Source organism: Chaetodon trifascialis, chromosome 3 (genome assembly GCF_039877785.1).
Source record: "Chaetodon trifascialis isolate fChaTrf1 chromosome 3, fChaTrf1.hap1, whole genome shotgun sequence".
Taxonomy (NCBI): domain Eukaryota; kingdom Metazoa; phylum Chordata; class Actinopteri; order Chaetodontiformes; family Chaetodontidae; genus Chaetodon; species Chaetodon trifascialis.
The window spans coordinates 12,576,848-12,603,292 of record NC_092058.1 but is presented as its reverse complement, the minus strand read 5'-3'; the positions used below and the strand labels follow the sequence as shown (position 1 = coordinate 12,603,292).

Here is a 26,445-nt window from a genome sequence, read left to right as displayed (position 1 = left end):
GACTGAGCTTCAACTTAAATGCCATTGGTTGTTGTGGATATTCCCATCATAAATATGTGGGATATAGTCTGATAATTCTGATATGGGTACAAATCAGCCATTCAAAAAAAAAATGAATGAAAAAGACAAGTTCATCAGTTTTGTCTCATCATTTCTCCGTCAGATGGAGTTTATAATTCAGATGCAGTCTGCATATAAAGCTGCTCATTGATTCAGAGCACTGAGGGCAAAATGAGCTTGCCGGTGTCAAAGATGCACTTTCAGAGGAGCGCAAGAGGTCAGTGTAATGAATAGTCAAAGGCTGAGGCCATCTTATTGATACAGTTTCTGCAGCAAGGCAGGAGACTGCATAATAGAGTAACATCCAAACTTAAAGAGTCTGTGGCATTTTAAGCACATGGACAGCCAGCAAAGAGTTTATATGGCATTGTTGGCATTGCTTGTCTGAGCTGAAAACCCTTGAAAACTGCTTAACTGAGTGTTAACCTTCAAAACTTTGGTGTGTTTCTTATCAGAGAGTTCACTTCGCTGTCTCCCGAGACAACTGGAAACGAAATGTCACATAGAGCAGGTCAGATATCGCTAACAGCAAATTTAAGAAAAGAGGCTGACTACAGAAAATTAGACTGGAATGTGATTCGCTGCATACTGGAGCAAAGAAGGAATGGGATTAGGAGCTTTGTTTCACAGTTATTGGATTTTGCTCTTTGCTGGGAATTGAATTATCCAAACAGTGAGAGGGAAGCAAACACCGAGCCTTTCCTGTTAATGTGGAAAATATGAGTCAGCGTAAACACATATGACACACTGCCAACAGCTTTGTGAGGAATCTTCAAAGTTGCTGGCACGAAAAATATTCTTGTTCTAAACTTTTCAACATTCTCACTTTACATCTGCTCATGCACTTACTTGCAGAGTCAAAATCCTGCTATTGAGACAAGCAGCAACTAAAACACTAGGACACTCTAAATCAGTGTGAAATATTTCCAGAATTTAAATGTGGAATTTAAAATAACCCTTGCAGGCAATATAAAAGCAGGTCTGATATCTACTTATGTGTAAAAAAAACCAAAACCTTTTACTTCACCCACCTGAACTCACAGGTAATGTGGGCATCAGGGAGGGAAAAGTAAATTAGATATATTTCAGTCCTCAGCACCTCCTGCACCAAAAGTACTCATGAGCAAAGCACTAAATCCCCAAACTGCCAGAGCGGAGCTGCTCTGTGGCAGCAGAGGGCTGAGGCTGAACTGTCTGGGCAGCTCCCACGGGTTGAATGAGTGCCACTGCCTGAATGTGTAGCGGAGTGCTGATGGATTTTAAGAAAATGTCAACCTCACCCTTACTAATGAGCTGTCAGGGCGCTGTGCGCTATGACTGACCTGTATCTCCTCGTAAGCCTCGTCAATAGTGGTTACTTGGTGCTGCTCGTGCAGCGCCGGCTCGTCGCAGAAGAAGCACACCAGGCTTTTGTCGGTGAGGCAGAAGAGCTTGACCTTCTCGTGGTCCTTGCAGGGGTAGGAGCTCCTCTGAGCGCTGAGGATGGCGTCCAGCGGGAAGGCCGAGTAGCGCTCCACAATGTTGGACAGCTTGAGACTCGGCGAGAGGAGGGGGTCGGTGAAGGTCCTCCGGCACTCCGGGCAGTCCCGCGTCCCGTGAGGCTCCTGCCTGCTCCAGTGCTCGGTGATGCACTTCCTGCAGAAGTAGTGCTCGCAGCCAAAGCTGACGGGGTCCTGGTAGATGCTGAGGCAGATGGAACAGAGGAGCTCGTCCTTCAGACAGCAAGCCATTTGCAAACGCGGAGACTGAGCGGCATCTAAGTGGGCAATTCTCTGGAGCGGAGTATAATTGGTTTAATCTTCAAGTGAGTGGTTCAGTGCCATGTGGGAGTCGACTGACAAGATCTTCAGGAATCTCGGGATTTCACTTTAATCGTCTCTGTTGAAATACAGAAAATAACAACAATAAGGGGCCGCAAATCTTTTATTACACACCAAGTGCATGGTCTGATACATTTATAACAGGTAAATCATCAACAGGAGCAGATTCCTTTGTTTATACATTAACAAAACGGACTTTATCAAGAGCCATTTATCTTCCAGCTTCATGCTTAAAGGTTTCAGTGGGCTGTCACCGTTAACAATGGCTAAACCTGGGTTTGATTTGAACAATTAGTTGTTAAATCCACCAGCTGATCAACAGACAATTGTTGGGCCACAATTTTGATTATCTACCAATTAAGACTCAATTAATTTTAGGGCAATGGAAATAATACTTAGCTTAGCAAAGTATTAAATCCTTGCTTTCGCTTGTAACCTCTCATTGTCTTAACAATAAGATTATGCCATTTTATTGTGCTTTCACAGGAGATCAACTGCAATCTACTTTCACTTTGTTGGCTTCCTCCTCACCTGAGGACACACCTGAATATTTTGATGCTTCTTTCGCACAATACTTCACCTCCACCTTTCTAGTTCCTTTTTCCTTGTGGGGGATTTGTTGATTTCCACAGCTGACTGTCCGCACCAACCAGCGGGAAACACCTGCAGCTGTATTATCTCTCTTGAGAGGAAGCTTCCTTTAAACTCCCTGACGAAGAGGGTTTCAACAGCCTAGACTGAGCTTTTTAATTATTACCATCTACCGCTGACTGTCGGCCCAACATCTGTGCTGTATCTGAGCAAACATGCTATTTAATTGGCTTCCTCCACCTTGCTTGTAAGCTGGATTTGTAAACACAACCAACCAGGACCACGACACCACCAACCGCCGCGGAACGATGAGAGGGGGCATAGACACAGAAAAAGGGGCGAAACACTCATTTACTAAGCTACAGGTTAAAACATTTTATTACTGGGGAAGCATATGAGAGTTATGGACGTGTGAATATTACGAGTCATAATCAAAGAAATGGATGGGAACAGAGATAAAAAGCCTTAACTCACCAGTGTCCGTAGCGACTTCAGCTGCTCCAATGCAAGTGTCTTTCAGGAAGGAGAGCAACACACAGCGGCAACAGACGCAACCAACTGTACTGAGCGATGGGGGGGATATCAAACATAATTTTTTACAAATAACTGCGGTTCGTCTCTAAATTCGTTATGAAACACAACAGAAGTTCATTCATATAAAATTTCAAACTTTGAGTGGTTTGGAAAGTGAACACGAGGCGTATAAAATGACAATATAAAGTTTTTTCTCTCTCTAATAATGTAGTGGCTCAGACTTCCTCTCCCCTCATTCTCCCGGTTAGCATCGCTGCTTAGCTACCTTGAGTACAACAAACAAACACACTAAATACAACCGCAACCGGATCCGTATAAGAAACTGTTTGACTTAAGACAAAGTAAGTGTAGGGAATGGTGTCAAATCGGTCTGCTATCGTTCACGGAAACGGTTTTATGAGCCGAGAAAAAGGGGCTTCCACAGACTGCAGTATCGGCCTTCAACCAGCAGGGGTCTGCAGCGTCCGTAGAAAACACCATATTCTTCCCTGTACAGGTGGTGAGCAGGAACACGTCCATGGCGTCAAATAAATCCACCAAACTCATCACTCAGACATCCAAGTGATGGAGGCTCCCTTATAAGAATAACAGGAGAATCACATGTAACTCGTATATCACTAAACTACCATCAGTGTTATGCATTTACCAAGTAAATCACATAGTATTTTACCTGAGTATTTCCATTAAAATGCTACTTTAAACTATGAGCACTACATTTCAGAATGAAGTATTGTTGATTTTACTCCACTACAATGTGCACGACACCATGATTATGTCTTATTTTCTACATAAAACTACCCAGAAGTAGACCTACAGCTAAAGCAGTTCAAGTTTTTTTTTTTTCGATACTTATTTAAGTCAACGATCCAAATACTTTTCTGCCACACGCTACACACATATTGTGCATTTTACAAAATGTATGGAATTTATTTTAAATGAGATAAATTGAAGGTTGGGCTTATGATGACTGTAGGCTACATCATAATTTATATTTTTAATTTGCAACTACTTGTGCACTGCATCACTGAAGGACAATATTCACATCCTTATTTACAGCGTACTATATATACATATGAACACACAAAGTGGCCGGTGATGACTTCGATAAGGAAACAGAATAAAGGTTTAAGCTTGTGTTGTTGTCCTCATGAAAATGTGCCTTACGTACAAGTACATTTTGTATCCAGACAGATTGTTTTCAATATTGTATTGTGACACAAAGCAAAAACAAATGTTTTTATAAGTCTTTCATGCAGGTGACTCTTCATGTGCCGTAACTCGAGCTCTCCTGCACTGACATCAGTGATTGCTTGCCATCTTCTTGCTGTGGGATGCTAAAGGACTCCTCCTCCTCTCCAATGGGGAGTTTAGAGTTTACATGCATAACGTCTGTGGGTATGATAGACGGTGTCCCGCCAGACCCGTTTCCTATGTGGAAAGTGATGTTGACGTTGACCTGTGGACTGGTGGTCACGGGGCTGATCACCTGTGGGCTGGTGGGCTGAGAGGAGCACTGTGTGGTGACGCTGGACTGGGGAGCAACAGGCTCTGTGTTGGAAAGTAAAGTCATGGGCTCCGACAGAGCAGAAGGTGGACCTTGAGCTAGGGTGGATAGCAAAGGGCCGATGGACTCGCAGCTGTTGTAGTCGTCTGCTCTGATGAAAGTTTCAGTATTGCTACTACCACACTGACTCTGGTCACTGCTGCCGTCCCCTTTCTCCAGCAGACACTGTTGTTCCGCTGAGGTTACTGTGAATGACGTCTGCTGGATTTCTCCCAAATAACTCTGATTGATCTACGGTGGAAAGACATGAAATGGTTAATTCTCAGTATTCTGTAAAGAAGCCAGAACTTCATTCAAAGGTTTTCAAGAAGAAAAGCTGTGGAAAACTCACTTTATCGCCACTCTCACAATTTCCATTTGCATCTACTTTAGGATGAAATATGGCAGCATCTGGGCAAAAAAAGCAGAGGGAACATGCAGTAATGATGAGTACAGCAGTGAAAATGTGCAAATGGTTCTTGACTGTTTGAAAGTATCATATCATTCTGGATTTGAAGGTGAAGATGAATATAATGTACATACAGTCATAGCTTTTCCACAAGACAGGAACATGAATAATGGCATACAGGCATACAGTTACCTTTCTTCACTGTTTTCCTACGGAACAGCACAATGATGGCGATGAAAAGAAGTACCACTCCGATGCAACTGACGAGGATTGCAGCTAACAGAGAGGGAAACAACAACACAAAGCAAAGGCAGAAGGAGGGAAACGTTGAGACACTGATTAGATCTCACAGGCTTCTCATAATGACTGCTTTGAAACACAGAATCAGTTTCCGTACCCAGTCTACCATCAGATACTGTGCTAGGCGGTGGGCTTTTTGTTGAGTGGTTGAATGCCGCCTCTGAAACAGAGCTGAAAGTCAGTGTGGAGTCTGTCGGTCCACGTGGCGCCTTGGAGTCTGAGGCTTCTGAGACTGTGCTCATCATTGTACTCGCAGTTGTGAACGCGATCTCAACGTGAGGCCATTTTGTTGACTTTTGAGATCGTGTGATGGATGCAAAAGCCTCGGAGTCACACTCCGTGTCTGAGGTAGCGTCACCTTTTCTAACAACAACCCTCCCGTGACAGCTGCAGAGACAGAGATAGAGAGGAGGTCAAGGATCTCTGCTCCCAGAACAGCTGGATGCAGATGTGACTGTCCTTCACTCACTCTGTATGAGGCCGACAGTGGTCCATGTGGGAGACTGAATCGGAGAATGTCCCATCGGGGCACCTTTGACACTTCACATCTGAGTTAGCCGTCCCTGCAACAACACCCAAACATGCTGCCATTTATTAACATTTCACTGTCAGACATCACATTTCGTTTAATATGTGTGTCACATGTTAAGCTTGCGATATAGGTGGTTGATGTAGACATTAGAGACAGATAGTTATTACATAGTCAATGGGAAAGCCTTGTGAATCGACCTTTGCCACATACTTTTCAAGGGTTTATCCTTAAATTTCAAAATAAAACAACTAAGAATTACATGTAGCTGTATGCTAAACACTCAAAAGCGACTAATGGAAAATAGTTGCTGTACCTGGCACCAACACTCCATAACCAGCTTTGCATGGCTTGTACTTGCTACATGCTGAGCAGTACGGGTCATCAAATCCCATGATGCAATACATCCCAGGCTGGCACCCGCACTTGGACCTTGTGGTAGGGGAGCAGTTCTGGACTTCCCTCAGACCTTTGACTAATTGTATGTTAAAGAAATAATATTTTGCTGATGTTACAGGGACAGTTGTGTAAAAAAATAAACAAAACATAAATAATTCACTATTTTTTAACAGAGATTTATGGCTCAGTTACTGACCTGATTTACATCTGTTACACGAGAAGCAGTTAGGAGAGTAGTTCCTGCCCTCCATGTACTGGCCTGCTGGGCATTGTTCACACACAGTCTCAGTAGTTTCGGTGCATGTTTGTCTCAGTCGCTGTCCTGTTATACACAGGAATTAATACATGTCAAATCACATGTCAGCCGCAGACGAAAACACAAAGATTAAAAGATACATTATTCCTCATGCATTTTATACCATAGTTAATCTGTACCATTGCATCGTCATCCCTAAAACAGTGTCAGTGTCATCGCAGTCCAAAATAAGATGGTGATATGACCTATATGTATGTTCTATCTGGGGAGGTTTTTAATTCATGAAATGCATGTTGAAAGTCATTGAGTACTTACAAATTTTTGAACAATGCAATTAGAAGTGTTACTTTTCCACTTGGGCGCTTGAGTGCACTAAGAGATTGCGGTTATGCACTTTAGTACGCACATTTTCAAGCTAAAAGGAATTCAAATAAGTGCTTGCTGCTACCCTCGCTCGCTGCATAGTAGAAACGTGGGATGCAAAGCAATTAACTCCGCACTGAGTGGGAGAGATGAGGTTAGCAGGCACATGAGATCAAATTATTGCTTGAGCACATCAGCAGCCTTTATAGGCCGAATCTTTACAAGAAGAGTGGGAAGGTGTGGGGAGGACAGATCTGATGAAAGAGCTTCCAAGGAAAATTCACACTGAGAATATGTCTGTACATAATGTGACCATATTAAACATATCTGCAACTGTCAAGCATGCTGCACTGCTGCCAATAACTTAAGCATTAAAGTCATGCTTTTCAAAGCCAAACCGCTTGTTGTGCCTTGTAAGCCACAACTGGTACAACTGTGCCAATTTTAAGTAGAAGTCAGTGAAGTAGAAGAAAAAGAAAAAGTAATTGCTGTGAAATCCCCAGGAGTGTGGACAGAAGGGCACCCTGAAAATTTGAACATGGAGCAATGTTACAGCAGTTTTCTGCCCTAAGCTGCTGTTAGCATACGTGGCTAACTAGCTTATGAACCAGGGAGGCCAATTAGTGCATTAGTAGCTAATTACATTAGTTTGTGAGTTATAGGTCAGGTTAAAAAACAAAAGAAAGTCATGTTCCTCATTATTATTATCCACTGTGCAGTATTTCCACACTGCATGGTACAGAAGCTGGTCTTGAAAGCTATTAGGCTGATGTTAACAGCTCTATTGTCTCTTTATTGGAAGGTAACACTCCAGCAACCACAGCAACACAACCCAAGATGGTGTTAATTTTGCCAGCACATTGTTCAGTTGTCATTTGAAAAGCCTTTTCCGCTCTAACTAAAACATACTGTTTGAGCTGAGAACAAGCATGTGAGCTCAGTATTAGCATCACTAACTAGACAATTTCCCCTGGGGAAATTTTGAAAAGGCCACGGGGGCTACTGCCAGTGTACGTTATGACAATGCTAACAGCTGCTAATGCTAAGCTAGCATTAGCATGTGAAATAACAAATTAAAAAGCTCTGAAACACCTTTAGAATGCATTTAAGAATCATTTTGCTGTATGTTAGCATTAGAATGCTAACAGTAGCATATTAGCACAACAACCTCATATCAAAGTCAAACCTGTTCATAGGACCTTATGTTAGCATTAGCCACAATGCTAACAGTGGCTAATGCTAAGCTAACATTAGCATGTCAAGCAACACATTGAAAAGATCTCAAACACCATTAGAATGCATTTAAGAATCATTTTACCCTAGGTTAGCATGTTAGCATTAACATGCTAATCATTAGCATATTAGCATAACAACCCGATATCAAAAGTCAAACCTGTATGCACCAACAAGTTCATAGGACCTCATGTTAGCATTAGTATCTTAGCATTGTGGCTAATGCTAGCAGGCCAACATCACTCATTACATGACTAACATTTCAAACTCACCAGTAATAGTAAGTAAAAAAAGAGGCTGGTTATCAAGCCACCGCAGAGTTTGATGATGAGTCAAACATCGTTAGTCCTAACGTTTAGCCAGGCACATTGAGAGAATCAGCACAAGCAGCACTACAACTCTGGAAAATTTCACACGTGTAGAGTGAAATTTGTGGTTTGGAGGAGCGTGGAAAGAAAAAATTTCAGACACTTTTCAGAACATCTCTCCACTCTGGAAGTTGGTCTCCTCCACTCTAGCGTGAACATTCCGTGCAATACACACCCATTATAATCTCAAAATTTTTCCCAAAACGATCATGGTCATTGAAGAGTGATTGATCAAAAACTATACAACCTATCAAAACGTGGAATAATACACCAATGCACAAGACTTGTGTCTACATTTCAAAGTTTAAACGGCATCTCTAGGTGAAAGTATGCCGGAGCAGTAGGCAGTAGAAAAAGTCCAATGATTTGTTCGTTTTTTTGACCTCCTCCCATTAATTTCTTATGGGAAATTTTTGTATTCTGTAGAGAAAAATAACAGCACACCGATCAAGACGCATGTTTTGATATATAATTCGCCTGGGTGCTCTCAAAACTGTAGGACTAGTAGCGAATCGAAATTTGACACGGAAGAGGAATAATAAGAAAAAACACGCAGTATAACAATTGGCTTCGCCCCCTCAGTGCGATTGCCCCGTGGCCCTAATAATTTATAATCCTGAAATGGGCCTTTCTGCACAATGAGTGCTTTTATTTTGGTATTTAAGCATATTTTGAGGCTAATAATCATGTACTAACATTGTGAATGCAGGACTTTTGGTTGTAATAAAGTATTTTTACACTGGTATTTACTGCACTGCAACTTTCTCATTACTTATACACAAATACTGATACTGTATGAAATACGCTAATATGAGCTGACTGGCGCTGCTGATTTCTCAGTCTGGCTCTACTTTAAACATATAATTTTCCCTTTCTCTCAAGCTGAAACAAGGAACATGATCAATGTCTTTGGCTACAGCCGTTGCTGTTTATCTTCTTTCACACCTCCGCGCCCAAGCTTTTACCAAAATGTTTCACACCTGTGTCATCAAATAGCTTTTATTCAGCAGTTTTATCTTTCAGTGCCTTGCCATGTCCCTGCTACTGTCTGTGGTGAGAATGTGTGTGTGTGTGTGTGTGTGTGTGTGTGTGTATGCATGTAGTTGAGGGTGGGTGTTTGTACATATGGAGGGTGGGAGGTATGGGTTTTTAGTGTTGTTCTATTTTGATTTATATTGTCTTTAACTCTTGGGAAGCACTTTGTGTTGCATTTTATTATGTATGAAAAGTGCTATATAAATAAAGTTTGATTTGATTTGATCCTGAGCGTTCATACGAGTCTGTGTGATATTTAAGAAACCGCAGTCCTTGCCGTGTTTGCAGGACAACACTTACCAGGGTTGCATTTCTTGCAGCACAGGTTAGAAACATCTGACAGGTACTCTGTTGATGAGTTTCGGCAGTTTCCATCTGAGTCTGCCTGATAGGGCAGAGAGCAGACCTGGGAAAGAGAGGTGAAACTTGAGGGCAACTCATCTTCGGCTGCTCAGATGAGGACAGTGAAAAACATAAAAGTATTTTCTCGTAATCCTCACACGTAAATTAAGACGACTAGGGGCCTTGAGCTTCAAGGTGAATTTAGTAATTTTGAAATTAGGGGAACATATTTGCATCCCACGTCTGTATCAGTCAGGCGTTTGCCTTGAAATGCACCTGTTCTGAAGTAAATCATAAGCCTAAATTTTAGTCAACCAATCAGTGAAGATAGTCATTTTAAAATCAAGAATTTAGTCATTGACTGATTGAGGAAACGGACAAGTTGACCAATGACTGGCAAAGTTTATCTCCCCCTTAAGTGGTAGCTTACGACCACCCACACCTGAGCCCACTTTTTCCCCTCTGGTTTTCCCGCTCACCTGAGCTGCAGACGTGGTCAAACAGCAAACAGGCAGCCATTGTTCTGAATTTGTAAGAGGTGCATTTCACCTCTACAACTGCTCTCCTCTCTGTGGGGCCCTCCACAGTGACCAGGCTTTGGTCACTGCACACATGCATGCAGTAACTCAGGTACAACCGCTCTCTTATATATAAATCTCACAGAGACAGCTACTATAACAACCGCGCCGGTGTGCTGAAGAGTCGCGACACAGTTGCTGACACACCTATACTGTGAATTGAAACCTTCTTACCACAATGCCATCCAGTGACAAGCAAAAGTTAGAATGTGCTGACAGCAGCAGCGTGTTTCTCGTATTACAGGAAGCAGAGGCGACAACCTAGAAGAATTCAGTTCAGGAGCGCAGACTTCTGTTGTGGTGTGACCACCAGTAACACAGAATGTGGCGATAAAGATAAGCCTCTGTGAAGCTTTGCGTTATTATTCACTGACAGTTTATCAAAGAGAACATTCTGTTTTTTCCTTTTTCCCCTGGCTGCTTGCCCAAAGACAGTCGAAAGGGTTGCTGCATCATTTCATTACCGGCTCTCTTTAACAATGGGACGCTCAGTCTGAAACTGCATCAGATGCCAAGAAAGCGAAACCAAATATTCATACAGGTTTACCACACCACAGCTATGTGTTTTTCTCTACAGTACGACTTTGTACTGTAATACAGCTTTGTAAAGCTCCTATTGGGTATTGATACAGAAAAAGGTTTAAGAAATGTTTTAAAAGAAATGAGAAATTCTTCTCCTGCTGGCTCCATGACAGGTGACAGCGTGAGAGTTAGAGAGATATTTAAAAGGCAAAACGCATTGACATTTCAGAGTTGTGACACAAAACTCATTTTACACGTTTTCAAAAGTTTAAATTTGAAACCCCCTTGAATTAATCCAAGTAAAATAAACTTTGACAATTCTCATTGCGTTTAAGCAGTGTTTTGGTCAGCGGCTGAATCCCAACGCTGGCTGATATCCAACCTGTCCCTGATAAGCACTGCAAACATGCATGACAGACTTCCAGACAAACACACACAAAGCCTACCTTGGTAGTTTGGGCATTCAGCAGAACCAGGATGACAAGTATGTCCTTCATTGCTTCTTTAAGGCACATTATAGAGTGTAGAGGACACGGCTGCCAGCTTGTGAACTGTGCTGATCATTTCATTAAGGCGGACCGGCAGTCTGTGCAAGCAGGAGCAATTTCCTTGAACTGAGCAGCGTGTTTGAAGGAAGGAAACGAGCAGGCAGGCTCTAACCTACATTCATTGGTCTCATGTGAATAAACATATTTGGTGAGCCAGAGTTCAGATGATCGTAAAAACTGAATACCTTCTTTGTGTATGCAACATGAAAATACAATTGACCTTTGCTCAACCTGATTAGAGGACAGATACACAGCGCCTGTGTTTGGAAGCTTTTATCTTTCATTGTTTTAAAGATTGAATGAAAGTGGATTTAATGTGACTATTTTGATGAACAGAAGGCAGAGTTTCACAAAGATGTTTGCATTTGTACATATTCACACCCTTTAACAGGACACATCCAAAGCATCACAGGCGCAGCGCATTCATTTTAGTCATCACATAATTCATTTGTTAAATGGAGATCAACCTGCGTTTAGTGAAGGGGGTTCACTCTGGAAGTTCCAGCTTTTGGCGAGTCAGTGTTGTTGCAGAACCTGCAGTATACAGAAATCCTTAAAATCCAAAGCCTAAATCTGGTCTGACCATCATTCAGTGCTTAGTTGCAGAAAAATGAACATGAGTTCATTTTCTAAACTGCTCCCTGTGTGATTCATGCCATTCGTACGAAATGGTAGGAAATTTGCAGCATTTTTTTTTTTTTTAGAAGATCACAAAAAAAAAGTCCCTACCGAAACAGGAAGTGGGCTCAATTAGGTTTTCCCTCATTGTTTAAAGACAGACAGGTCCAGGTGCAGTGCAGTCCCTTGAAGCCCAGCTTGGTGTGTGGCATCCAATTGTTTCGGTTATCGCAGAACGTGAGACAGGATGTCGATGGAATTTACCAAAGTGTTTTCAAGAACAACTGGTCTGTGCTGCGGGGTGTCCGTGCTGTGGCAGGATATTGTAACTGACAGATGATTAAAGCGAGGCCCGGCTTGAGCTCTCTGCGACTGCTCACATTTGACATTGCTGAAGAAGGCACGGAGGCCCTAAAACATCGTGTCCACCTTTACGCTCTGGCCTCCCTGTGGAGATGTAGGGCGGAAAACATCATGTCTTTATGTCTTAAAATGAATTAAAATGGTCAGTTTGCCTCGTTCTCATGAGAACCAGGTCAAGAAGAAGGAAGGGCGCCGTTCTTATCTAAATGCTACAATCTGGTCAGAACCAAAAATATCTGCTTTACATAAACATTTCAGTCATTTTCTCCCACAGTTGTACACTACCTACGAGTGACTTCTCTGCTGTAGTTAAAACATGCCTTCTCATACGTCATCCACAGGCTGTGTACATGCTGATATCGTGCCCGGCATAATGCCCCTGTGTTTCTCACTGTTTGTTCCTGCGTGAGACGTTGACATTCACTGTAGAGTTTCCCCTCCCACATACTCAACACTTCTCTGGTACTCAAGTACAGCAGAAGCAGCCCTGTTGCCCACTGTGGTCTTGTTGTGTTTTCTCTGCTATAGTGAATTGCTTCGAACATGTTGAGCCTTTTTAATGCCATACCTTAAAAACGTGACTAGCAGAAGTGAAACCTGTTATAAAGGTTCACAGTGGCTTTTTTTTTCTTCATCTTTGGCCTACTTTCGTGTTTTGGTGCGGTGATCTTGGATACTGTACTTTACTACTGAGTCATTTCCAAAAGCGCAGCATAAGACTTGATACTTGCTTCAGGCAGGAACACACACTCTGCCTGTATTTTTTGCTGAAGTTACATCCTTAAATTCTTACTGCATGCAGTGCAGACTTTCACATCAGTCTGTTCTTACACCACAATTACCGAGCAATGATGATGTATATGTGAGTCAAGAGCATGTTTGCTGTGATGTCTCATTAATCTCAAGCAAGTTTCAGATCCTGGTTTTGCTCCATACCGTGTGAAATGGAAACCAATGGCTGCCCAAAGGTAGAAAACTATATTAAATTTGAAGCTAGTGGGCTGAAGCATGGAAAATAAACTGGTGTGCTCATCTTCTGAGGACTGAAGTAAATCACCTGTTTTGCCTGATCACTGCTAAGTGTTGGATTAGTTTATTGATGAAGAGCTGTCGGTAGGATGTTGTAGTGTGAAGTCAACCTTGCATCATAATAGCTGTCCAATGAGCAGAGCGTGAAAACACATGTTCCATTTGAGAATTTGAAGATATGATGAAAGAATGAGCTTCTGAAGCATTATTTCCCTTAACAACTGCGTGTGGTGAAAAATCAAAAGCACTATCTCAAAGCCTCATCTTACACAAAGCTTTACTCCTGTGTCATGGCAACCCCGTTCTCAGATAAAGATCAGCAGTCTGCCTGTCAGATAAGTGGCACATGCCTGACGATTTGCTTTGAACAGGGCTGCAACAAAACATCAAAGTATTGCAGCTTCAAGACAAAACAAGACAAGACGACAGAAACTCAAAAAATCGTAACTATATTCCTGCTGAACTCGAATCACAAAGAAAACATAAGAAGAAAATTACACTTCCTTTACTTCGAGTTCATCCCATTGGTCATTTTTGTTGGTTTCAATGAACATGCCCTGATTCATTCGGTGTACACGATCTAATGTCTTCAAATACATTAGCATGCAAAACACAAAGTGGAAAGTGTCATAGGTGGGTTCGCCACATGATTTGACATTAAGTATAGGTGGCTGTGGTTTCCTGTGAACTGCAACCTGCGTACAGTACATCAGCCTCAGCCTTTGCTTCTATGCCATTTTCAGCCCCGCAGTAAGGAAGTGTCGAAGGAAGTTAAAAACAGAAGTATGCGTGAACCTGAGAGCCAAAGCAAACAGTTGGAGAGGGAAATACAAACTTGTGCCTGAGCAACAGAGATGACTCAAAATGACTTCAATGTTGCGAAATTGACAAAGCAAAGTCAAATTTAACTTAAAGCATGTGTTTAAGATCTTCCTTTTTCACTGTGGCGCAACCGTATGATCTCTTGCCACACGTCCACGAGGCTGCTGACAGTCACATTTGTAGTTTAAATCTGTTCAAGCTTTATTTCAGAAGAGAACAAATGAAGAGCAAATAAAACCTGCTGTTCTGTCATGTAAATGATCCCCATTTCATGACGCTTGCATGCTTTTAATCACATTATGCACAGACAGAAAACAACTCAACATGTTGCTTTTCATCATCTAACTCTAATATGTTCTTGAAAATACTGATCTCATCTTTCAGATTCATCCATTTCAGATCAGGCACTTACAAAGATGCCAATGCACTCCTGGCATTCTCTGTTGAGATCATTGTTTGTCTCATATTGAAAAAAACTACTTGTACAGTGTAGTGCAGACATTTAGCGGAGAATCAATACAGAAATACAGAAAATCATCACTGAGAGAAGCATTTCTGAAAAAATACCATACAGATTGTTAAAAACATGAGCATAAAATAAAGGAAATCGTTTTGGGTGGCATCTGATGTCTTACAGGAACTGCTATAATCACTTAAAAATAGACTTTTGATGGTTTGTCAGTGCAAAGAGTAAGATGTACTTCCTAATTTTCTTTTGGGAGAGAAGTGCTGGAAGTTGTGACGAGCCAAGCGAGACAGATCTGCGGTCCGGTCAGAGATCTGTTTACTGGGCACTTTGGCTGTAGAGACATCCTGAAAAATATTTTTTTATGTTTTCACTTGATGAAACACGAAATGTCTTTGCCATTGTTGCTACACATCCTGTCAAATTTGAGACAGTTTGACGCGTCACCGTAGGAAAAGCAGGGGTGTAACCGATAACATTAATAAGAACTCATTTCATCGAGATAAGCCCGTTCCTGAGCTTTGTTATTGTGCATGCTGGTTCACTGTCATTGCTTACTGGAACAGATGATGGATCGTGCTATTAGTCCCATCTGTGCGTTTCCTGCTATAACGAGTCAAAATGTGTGCCGTGAAAAGATCTATAATGTTTTAATTTGACACAGTAGGAAGCCTGCAGTGTCTCACCTCTAGCTCCTTGTCACGTGACCCAGTGGAGCTCCTCGTATTCAGACTGCTCCGCAGATCGAGGTTGCTTGGCGGTGGCGGCCTGCTCTGACCTTTGTTCGACCAACCTGAGAGACAGTGCTGGAGGAGAGCAGACACCAAGACCATGAAGCAAAAGCACACAGGGGAAAAAGCCACAGCTTGGTAGTCAGAAATCGTGTTCCTAATTCAAACACTTACTCACCGACGGTAAACCCAAACTATCCGAGGGGTCAAAACTGCATCGACGATGAGCTTTGTGCTTGTAAGGTGGCAAGAGGGCGGAGTGAGGGATGCTGACCCTTCCAAAGGAAACAACAAGAAAAGTCACGAGACAACAAAGACGCTGCTGCAACGGTAAAACGTGATGATTTAAATAGAACTTAAGAGCAACAAAAACTGATTATGGATTGTAAGAGTTAAAAACACGAAAAGAAAATTAAGTGAAAGTTACAGACACACAAATTTGTCTCATCGATCTCTCATGTTGTTGTTTTTTTTTTGTTGAGAAGTATTACACTAAGGCAGGAAATGCATTAGTGAGTCTCAGAAACTTTTTCTCATTTTTCCTAGTGACTCCTGGGAATCTCGGACAGCGCCTGAACCCAGCGCCTTGGTGCAGAGCCCTTTTATTCTTAGCGATTCATCAAGCAGGTACAAAGTTTATTGAATTAGAAATGTCTTTTGGCTGGTACCGATTAAGTTCTCTGCTGGTCCTGAGCGGTCGTAAAAAGGCAGTCAGAGTGCACACCATCATTACCTGACAAGAGCTGGTTCAGCGGCAGTGTGTGGGTGGGACGATTTGTGCTTTTTGCACACCGGACAGCACTCCTGAGAGTGAAGTGGGACGGGGAACAGTCTGCTGTTAATCCTGTAAGAGAATGTACCTGAACAAAAGGTGAGCAGGCAGAGAGGAGAGTTACTTCAGCTATCATGATGAGAAAAAAGAGAGTCACCTATAAATAAATGATCCCTCTTACACTGATGAATATCCATGTTAGCCTCTGGGCTGTCGTGGTCCGTTAGCAGAGGCAGGCCTGAATGCATCTCCTCAGAAAATCTATGATGAGAGCCAATGAGTAGTAATTTAATGTAGCCATCATCAATTGCAGGAGGGCTTGGCACACATAATAAGCTGCAAGTGCAATCGAGCATGACACACTCACTCTGCTTGTGGGCTGTGGACGCACTCGTCTTTATTGAGCAATCGAAACACGCGCAGGTCATTGTAGAACTCATCAGAGTGCTCTATCAAGGAGCCCTCAGCATCCAGGACTCCTTAGAGGGAACGATCATCAACTGTTAGGGCTCCATTAGATGATTACGTGTATGAGAAAGAAACAGGCAGACAGAGAGAGCAATAAGGCGTACCTGCTATCCAGTCGTACCCGAGTAAAGGCTGCAAACGATGCCTGTCTGAGGCAGGTATCTCGTCGCGCTCATCAGACTGAAATGTGACCCGGCTTGGCATCTCCTTCTGCAAAAACAAAACAAGTAGTGCAGAGCATTCGCGGTCAGCATGTTCTACTTCTACTTTAACAGCTGCTAAAAGAAAGAATTCATCTACTACTTCTGTAAACTCTTACAAAGCCCACACACAGGAGAACAAGCAGCATTAGTCCTGTTGTTCTATCTGTCACAAGTTAAAAGCTCCCAAAAGCTTTAAAATGTCCATCTTTTATTCTGAGCAGCTCAAGCAGCTTAATTTACGCTGATATGGACAAATCTTTGCACTTGTGGGTCCAAATACCAGCACCACTGAATCATCTCCTTCACTTCCTTACTGGTTGGCTACACCCCCCACGGTGCTGTGACAAATGACCAATGTAGGGTGTGTGAGTGACCAGTGCCAGTAAGGGAAATATAGAAGATAACAACAAGAATATTGGACTTTTAGGCGCTCAACGCAATCATTTACCCTCAGAGAAAACGAATTATGTTGATTTTAGGCAGCTGATGAACATTTTCTGTGTCTTTTAAGGTGTAAAAAGACAGCTGAGACTGGGCCTGTGAGTTTCCAGCGGCATGCGAGTGAGTACCTTGCAGTTTGAGATGAATGACTCCCTTAAGCCAACTAGGTTATACAACGCTTACTTCATGAGATAAATGAGATTTAGGGAACAAGACTGGGGTAGTACTGGTGTTCTACTCGACACTGTGCAGCTAATTTTAAAATGAGACACGAACTTGAGTACACGCTGTTCTTGTTTCTTACCTTTTCTTTGCTATTTACTAGACAGGACTTGGTGCCGGCTGGTCTCGTACCCTGCAGCCTGTCTTGGACTTGCGGATGACTGTCGCTGTCTGTGACCAGGTGTGATGGTGTTGAATGTTCAGCAGATCCGCCTCTGTCTTTGGGGGTCTCAGATGGTGTTGTGACAGAGCTCTGGGTGCCTGTTTGTCCCTCACATGTATCTGATGGAAACATAGTGGATCAGATATCTCCATCAGTGATGACTGCAGGATTCTTTATCCCTCACATGAACGCTTGCAGTGATAAACAACAGAAAACAACGAAGCCCAAATGTGCAAGTAAAAGGTTTTTCAATTTTTGGAAATTGTGTGCAGTTTGGCACAAAAAATAAAGCCCTCGAGCTCTTTTCCCCTTTCAACCCTAAACACCATCTCAATATGTGACCAAAGTTCCATACATATCTCCATTAAAACTAAGCGTTACTCCTTCTGATGAGAACAAAAGCTAGCAAGTGGACATTTAGTCAACTACCTAATTGTCTTTTATATAGTACTTCAGCTAAAGTACTGTGTTAATTTTACAATAACATTATATTTTACATACGATACAGTATTAAACCAAACTCTGATGTTAGCTTCGGGCTGAATGTGATGAAGTGTCTGGGTCGAGTTCAAAGTTGACTAAACAGTTTTCACCTGCAGACTTTAGTGCAGAGATTTACAAAATGAGGCAACTGAGGACATCCTGGACGACTGGCACGGCCTGAAACAGCAGCATTATCTGCTAGCTAACTTAGCTAACGCCTGCGGGCTTCTCCGGTGTCTTCGGCCTCTGGACACAAACTGTTTCATTACCCGCAAATCTCACGGTCGGTTTGGCAAGGGCTGCCCGGGCAGGACCGCGGTCTCCATCGGTCAGGATGAGGATGTCCGCAGGGTCTCTCTTTTGCTCAGCCTCGTCCTCTCTCTCCCTCTTGCGGCTCTGACCGCAGCCGTACAGCCGCTCCACTTTCTCTCTCTGCTGCTTCAACTGGTTCAATAAATCTTTGTTGCGCTTTCGTAAGACGTCCAGTCGGTCGGTTGCGGACATTTTTCTTTACTTCACGCAGCGTTAAAATCACGTTTTTCTACCTGAAGGTGAATCAAGATTTCAGATTCTTTTGTGATTTAAACCAGACTCCACCAGCTCCATAACAACGCGTTGACAACAATGATCTGATTGGCTGGGAACCTTCTACCCATCATGCTGTGCGGGGTTTGTCTTAAAGTGACAGAAACACATTTGATTGAAGCTACAGGACATGAGTTTGAACAACAGAGGGCGCTGTTTACTTAATTAGTGACATTTCAAGCAGTTGGCGACGGTCAGCACACAAAATGCAGATCATGGATGTGAAACCACAGACAGGAACCAGGACTAAACCGATGTTTGCTTTGGTCTTTTTTGTTGTTTTTGCTGATAATAACAAAACGTAGAGTATTGCCAGCCTTCTTCTTTTAAGCAGTAAATAAAGTCCTGCATTCGAACAGAGATGCCAAGTATACATAGCCAGAATTTCCCGGTGTGAATTTCTTTTTTTCTTTCTTTCTTTCTTTTTTTTTTTTTGCAATATTATCAGGTGCATGTATGTGCAGTTGGTCAAGGTGGAGTAAAAGTAATGAATTTATATACTCTTTTGTAGTTTACTTTATAACAATACAACATCTTATTTCAGGTGATCTGAATCTGCAGAGTAAACTACAGCTGTTAAAGAAATGCAGTGATTTAAAAGGCGGTTGTGATATTTTTCTCTGAAATGCAGTTGAGTAGAGAGTAACATGTACTAAGCATTGTACTTCGGTATAGTAACTGATTAATGCCAATTACTACTCATTCAATTACTTTCGACTGTTGTTTAAGAAGTAGAACTACTCTTAAAGATAAGAATTTCTTCACAATAACAAGATCGTCTGTTGAAGACATAACAAGCCTTCAAAGCCACAAGAGACAGGGAGAAAATACTCCCAAGAAAACCATATTAGGTAGAGCGAAGGAATAACATCCAGGCCAGGCAGTTCAAAGAGGAAACTCCTACGAGGAGAGCAGCAACAGGCGCCAGGACAAAATAATGAGTCCAGCAGTGACATAAAAGTATGAACAGATATCTAGTCAACAAGGTTTACAGCAGCAACCTTTACACCGTATATTCCCATTTCATGATATACTGAGGTTAAAATTGTGAGAGGCTTGTGAGCATGTTGAAACTCCACTTGTATACCCTATCAGGAGACAAATGCACATGGCCAGAAAGCTAAAATCCACATCAGGGTCTGACATCCTGCCTGTCAGGATGGAGGACGAAGGTCATGCGAGAAAGAACTCAGACTTGAACATCTTGAAATATCAGATGAGCAGTACCAAATCCCAAATGCACAAACCTTTAAATGACATTAAATTTACATTTTAACTTTTACAGGTGCAGACTTTTGAATTTTACTCCAATTTAATAGGCACACCTGTAACATCTAATGCAATCACAGCGCCGCCATAAATTCTACTTTACAAAGATAACAACGTTTAGTTCTGATTGTCTCAGAGAGGTTATTAGTTTTAACTGGGACTGCATAATTCAGAGAGGTGTTTCTATTATTCTGTCCATCCCAGACAGTCCTCGACAGCACATCACTAACAATGACCTCAGTACTAAATATAAAGCTGAATTGACACCTCTCTGAAAGTTTGAACAAAGATTGCCCATTATAAGCTCTGTAAAATTACAATATGTGATAGAGCTTTGAATTATTAATTACATTTTACAGGGGTACCTAATAAAGTGTCCACTGAATGTATGTCTATGAGTCACATCTGATATTTCCGTTTTCAATCTACGTAGGAGCAGCGTGTTTTTGTGTTTTTGGTCACAATTGCTTTAAAACCACTGACATACTGTGGTTACTGTGTACCTTCTGAAGCTGAACGTGTGAACATGACAGCAAACAGGCAGTTATTTATACATTCGGCAGAGATGGCGAGATTCATTCTGAGTCATGTGTCAAAAGACCTTATGCATACAACAAATTTCCACCAACTCCTGAAGGAAACATCTGTCTCTCTAAACGCTCCACCATGTTCATCATCATCTAACATTAGTTGCAGACTTTTTTTCTGTCTGTTGTTTGGTGCTGGGCAACAGTAATGTTGTGGGCCATAAGACCAAAAACAACGAGCTTAAAAAAGGCTAACACGCTCCACAGAGTCAGGTGATAAATCTTCATTATTTATGGTTATTTGATCCACTGCAAAAAACATTGATTAGTGCAGCTGTAGTGAGTAAGTACAGTCGAAACTGAAGGCAAACTGAAAATCAATAACTGAGTGTGGGTTGGCTCTAACGTCCAGATTTTCCTTAGTTTACACAACTACCTGTATTTTTGAGTTTCTTACATCAGAAAAAAACATAGTTGCTACTTTTGGGGAAAGTTTTATTTGTTTTCACCTTTGTGGGTTTCAAAAAGTCTGCGTGAACACCCGATATTTCTATATACAGGTCTACTGCACCAAAAGCTCGTTGCTGTAGGGGAAACTCAGCATGGGGCCCCGGCTAACTATTTGTACCTGTCATTCTAGGACATCACCACCATTGATAGGTGAACTGCAGGTAACTGAGGAAAACGTCTGCATTTCATTGTCTTGGTGAATTTGCCTGCTATTTCTACTTGTATTTCCATATGTTTATACTGTGTGATTGTGCATATGACTCTCTTCTGCACATACAGTAATGGTAAATGGACTGTATTTATATTCATATACTCAAAGTGCTTTTACAACACAAGTCTGCATTCACCCATTCACGCACACATTCATACATTGTGGCTAACGAGCATTAACTACTCACACACACTTGCAAATCGATGGCACAACGCTGGGAGCAATTTAGACTTCAGTATCTTACCCAAGGATACTGGGCATACAAGGCTCGAACCACCGGCCTTCTGATAAGTGAATGACAGCTCTGCCTCCAGAGTCTCAGCTGTGCAGGAGCTCACTACCTCCATATGCAGATGATACAGATGGTGTAGTCGTGTAATAAGACAGCTCAGACAGTTTTGTACGTCATATCTGCATCTGAACTTTTTCAAAGGTTCTAGTGCTTGAGAAGCACATGTGCATCTCACCGCTGTAAGTTAAACACATTTTACCAGATGCATTTTTGTGTGTTAGAAGCCGGAGTCTGGACAAAAATTTAGAAATGATGTTCAGGTCAGGTTGGGTCACGTCCACTGGGTTAGCCTGCTCGACATGGTGCAATCAAACGGTAAGATTTTATTATAACTGCTGATGATAATGCGTAATATGTGTGTGTGTTAAAATAATCCTTAACCTATAGCCTAGATGAAATAAGTCTGTGTAATCAGGGTAAACAGGCAAGTTGTAACCATGGTAACAACAATTGTGTGACAGGTCAGTGCTTCAGTCTACATTCACTGACATCAAATCCCAGCGTGCCTGTGAGGTTCGGCTCGGGCTCGGTTGCTGCTCTCTAATGCATGTTGGTATCGTAGTAGAGCCAGGCAAAAGTCATCATTTCTTGCTGAATACACATTGATGCCACGTTGGAAATTATCACCAGCCAGCAGCCAGATGCAGGTAAAATGTGAAAGTTGCTTGTAGATTTCAGAAATGAAATAATGATTTCCTGTTGAGCGGCTGGTGAATTTGAACGTCTCTCTGTCAGTGGCTGGTAGATGTTCACCTTTTAAATGTGATTAATTTCCCACTGACACATCCACACGTTGAACTTCTGCCCATTGTATCAAAGGACAGCCTGTGCTTGTAAGATGACATTACATTATTTACATTAAACCTGTCCATCCGTGGTGGCTCTAATGACAGTGTTGCAGGTGGCGCGGGGTCACAGCCATAATCATATGCCTGATCCCCCGTGGAGCGAATGGTGTGGAACAGCGTGGGCGAGCTGCTCTTCAGTATTCCAGTCACGGCTCGTTTGCATTGAGAGCTGTCCAGGCCAGTCCAGTATGATTAGTTGACCACAGTAGTGTGCAGTTGCACCCTATTATCATTAAACGGTGCCAGTCATGAAGTCATATACTCCTCCCTGTCTCTCTAATTACACCCCCACTGTTGGGCTCCAAGCAATTACTGCCTGCCGCCAGAACGCTTCATCGTTCATTAGGCACAGATAACGGACACATCAACAACAAAAACAAAAGAAGAAGCAGAATTACTCAAATTTCTGCTGAACGGCAAAATATGCATAAGAACATTTATTTTGATGTCATTATTTTGAGGAAAGCAAAGGTGTGTTTGGGAGAAAGGAGGCAAAATTATTGGAAAATGAATCACGTAAACCAAAGAAACGAAGCAGCAGACTGATGAATGTTGTTGTATTTGTTTTGATTTGTTGAGGATGTGTCATGTGGATTTGTGTCTTGTTAAGCGTAATTCAGGATCATGCCCTGCGTGATGATGGTCTAATATATATTTAGGTGGCTGACCTCATTTGGACACTTTTTAAATAGACATAATGTACGCCTGGTTGAGGTAGACCTACAGCTGACAGAACAAGGGACTGATCGTCTTCATCCAAATACTTTTAATGCTATTTAATCACAATTTATCTCTGCATCTACTAAAGAGGACGGAGAGGCAGCGATTTACACTTTAAGAAAACTTTATTCTGAAATAGTTGACCTTTATTGACGTACAGCCACTCAAAACTTGCTTTCAAACCCTAAATATTTCCCTGTTCCTTTAAATATTCACAACTAAATACGCAACAAACATTCATGTGTATTTCTATGAGGAAGCTGTCACTTAATCACTTAAAAACTCTAATCTGCCTCATGAGGACTGTGTGTGCACAGTTTGATGAGCGCTGATTGACTGTGACCCGACAACGTGAGCACACATCTCCACAGCTGTCAACACAGTTTCATCTAAATGTTGCTAAATTTGGGACTGATGCACGAACGTACATGACATCAACTTTTTCTATTTGATTATGTGTAAATGTCAGGCATGGGTCCCGTCCTGTGTCCTTACAGGTCATGGCATTAAACAAAGCGCAGAAAGAGCTAAAAAGAGCAAAGACACAAGCGCATAAGATCATTCATCAAAATGTCATGCAGCGTAATGTGAAAACATGGGATTATTATACCTCCTATATATTCTCATTTAGAGAATTGTTGGTTTAGTATTTACACGCTTTACAGGGCAGAGCTCAGTGTTAGCTTATAAAAGTGGCTGCCAGGCTGGCAATGAGCATAACATATCATGCAGCTATGTGTCATCTTAATAATGAAATGTGACATAAAAGACGTTTTAAAAGCTTTATTACGGTAACAAAACAAAAGTCTTATGTGTTCCCAGTTAACATGTCCTCCCTCTTTTCCTGGTACCAGTAGTGCAGCTGTTGTCATGTTCTTCACAGATCCCTGATGACGAGTCTAGCTAACTCTAACGGGCTCGCAGCCTCCACCTCGTTATGTCGCTGAGCAGCCTGTTTGTGTTGCTCCAGTGCTTGTTTAGCCCTGTGGATGTGTGTGTTATAGAGGCTTTGCGGTATAATTTTCCATCCAGCTCAAAGATACTTTGCCTCCCACGTCCTTTTCTTCATCAGATCCACGTGGCTCGTTGTCAGTTTAATCAATTTGTACATTCATTTGTGATGTTGGTGGGTTACAACAACTTCATCTGCTTTGCCATCTTCTCTGAAACAGAAGCCTGCGTGCATGTGCGCAAACTCACCGACACACGCGCAGCATTGTCTGGTTGCAGTTCTGACTCCAACAGCAATGTTTAAATATCAGTATCAATGCAACAAATACTAAATACATGTTTATTCCGGGGTGCGTGTTTCGCTGTTTCCTGTACCTGTATGTTATCTGTATAAAATGCCACTGATGGCAGCCAAAGGCCAAGAATTGGTTGCCAGTTTCTCAAGATGACTGTTGATGCAGTGATAAATGGTGATCAATTGGAAATGGTATTCATGCCCGCAGCTGACACACTGTTTTTTCTGGAGGCAGATTTGTCAAGTCTGCTTTCTGATAGTTGAGGGGAAACAATGTACTTCATGTATGAGCTTGGAAATAGTTTTTAATTCATTTATGTATAAGTAAAGAGCTGCTCCAGAATGTGGATAATTTAACAGCTCCTGTACAGTACAGTTAAGTCAATATGCATCAAATCTTATCTAAATCATTAGTAATTATTCTACGGAGTCTGCATTGTTAGCCACAGCACAATGGTTCTCTAATAGTTTCCAGTGGAGGACAAAGAGAGAGAAACACAGTGGGAATTATAAGACAAAGGAGTGAAATCAGTGTTTAAGCTGAGCGGTTTTATTTACCTCAAGTGAAACAAACTCCAGACACAATCAGTCAGGATCCATCTGAATAAATGTTGTTTTAAAGGAGAGCACAATGAGTTCCATTGTTTAAACGGCACAGAAATAAAGTTTGCCATGACTTTGACAGGTCTGCCTGTTAAAACACGATCTCCACACTCATCTTGAGTTGAGCAATTGTCCGGGGACGGCAGAGTATGTGGTTAAACAATCCACACTGTGTGAGGGCTTTGAAATGAAATCTTGGTGTCACCATATGGTCCACCGCTTGCAGCTATCTCTGCTTTTTTCTTAAATCTGATCTGAAAAGTCTCTCTTGACTCCCTCATTGCAGAGTGGCCCTCGATCGTCACAGTGGGAATACGAGGAGGAAAAAGAAAACAACCCGAAGGCCAAGGCACACAACTGCTCTGTGTATGAGCCTGTGGTTTTGTCGAAAACATGGGCCATTTCTCCTTTTCAGCAGTCTCCCAACAAGCATTTCAGATTTTCCTGGAACCGGGCATGGCCAAATAAATACGAGTTAGGTGAGACTGTGTCAGAGCACAGCGCGATCAGGTAATATCAGAGAGTCAAACACCAGCTGAGGAGCCTGATGGAAAGGAGGAGGGGGCCGCTCTGACAGACGGGGGTGACCAACAGGATTGGTGAGGGAAGTGGTTTTTGCTGATAAAGAAAGGGAAAGGGTCGATAGTCCCCACCACTCTAGCGATAGTGGTGGATGCCATTAAGATAAGGAGGATTAGACCTGCCACATCGCTGTCCGAGCTGCTGCAACCTGACGGGCAGGTGGACGGTAAAGGACTCCATCTGGGGGGGTTGTTGTCACGTTGCCTGTCAGTGACCAAACGGACATTCATGTGCAGGTGATGATTTGATAATAATGTAATGTTTGGATTAAGATGAGTCCAAGTCACAGACAACCAATCAGTGATGGATGAAGTATTCAGATCCATCACCTAAGTCAAAGCAGTAATGCTGCAGTGTAACAATACTCTATTAAAAGTAAACATACAGCATTCAAAACGTTACTTAAATAAAGGTTATAGGTGTCAAAATGCCCTGTGAGACTTATATTTGTACATATTGTATGACCGATGTATTCATGTCTGAGTTGCACTGCTGTAGTTGGCCAAGGTGGAGCAAACTGTACCTGTTTGGTACTTTAATTTTTAACAGTGCTCCGAATTTCATTGCATGTTTTGTATGTAAAATCTAACTTGGAAATTATCTCTAAAACGCTACAAAGACAATAAATGTAATGTTTACCTCATCAGCTTCATTGACATTAAATATGTAAGATAGAAATATATGCTTATTCTGAATTTGATGCAGCAACACGTTTCAAACGGTGTCAATCAAAACTGAGCGTCGTTTTCTTGTGAAAGTAGAATTTCATGGCTGAGCTGTCGTACTGGATTACATTAGATTTTGCAGACGTAGCGAATAAAGAGGCCACTGAGTGTAAAAT

The 26,445-nt window shown here is 42.0% G+C and overlaps 2 protein-coding genes across 4 annotated transcripts in view; both read right to left on the bottom strand.

Annotated features, from left to right (window-relative positions):
* trim62.1 (tripartite motif containing 62, tandem duplicate 1) overlaps nt 1–3,003 on the bottom strand; it is a 34,558-nt gene extending 31,555 nt beyond the window's left edge. For both annotated transcript variants that reach the window (XM_070959022.1, XM_070959023.1), the window contains exons 1-2: nt 2,946–3,003; nt 1,383–1,938 (exon numbers count right to left, since the gene is read on the bottom strand). In XM_070959022.1, the coding sequence (XP_070815123.1) occupies nt 1,383–1,790 (408 nt within the window). In that variant the 5' untranslated portion in view covers nt 1,791–1,938; nt 2,946–3,003. The remainder of the gene's footprint in view (nt 1–1,382; nt 1,939–2,945) is intronic.
* Nucleotides 3,004–3,849: 846 nt separating this feature from the next.
* Nucleotides 3,850–18,849, bottom strand: miip (migration and invasion inhibitory protein). Of its 2 annotated transcripts, none has more exons than XM_070959865.1 (16): nt 18,481–18,849; nt 17,648–17,847; nt 16,804–16,909; nt 16,599–16,710; nt 16,413–16,492; nt 16,193–16,319; nt 15,638–15,734; nt 15,415–15,534; nt 9,741–9,846; nt 6,382–6,507; nt 6,103–6,261; nt 5,727–5,820; nt 5,355–5,644; nt 5,150–5,233; nt 4,901–4,959; nt 3,850–4,800 (listed from the first exon to the last, which is right to left on the bottom strand). In XM_070959865.1, the coding sequence occupies exons 1-16, from the start codon at nt 18,713–18,715 to the stop codon at nt 4,270–4,272; spliced, it is 2,526 nt and encodes an 841-aa protein (XP_070815966.1). In that variant the 5' UTR covers nt 18,716–18,849; the 3' UTR covers nt 3,850–4,269. The 2 variants fall into 2 exon arrangements, with proteins under 2 accessions (XP_070815966.1, XP_070815968.1); XM_070959867.1 differs by having other exon boundaries at nt 16,804–16,906.
* Nucleotides 18,850–26,445: the final 7,596 nt, after the last annotated feature.

Excerpts from the sequence above, each read along its gene's own strand:
- miip (XM_070959865.1), bottom strand. The coding sequence starts at position 18,715 with ATGTCCGCAACCGACCGACTGGACGTCTTACGAAAGCGCAACAAAGAT. Across the intron at positions 16,711-16,803 it reads CGGGTACGACTGGATAGCAG|GAGTCCTGGATGCTGAGGGC; the intron begins GTACGCCTTATT and ends GTTCCCTCTAAG. Across the intron at positions 4,801-4,900 it reads ATTGTGAGAGTGGCGATAAA|ATCAATCAGAGTTATTTGGG; the intron begins GTGAGTTTTCCA and ends TTTCCACCGTAG.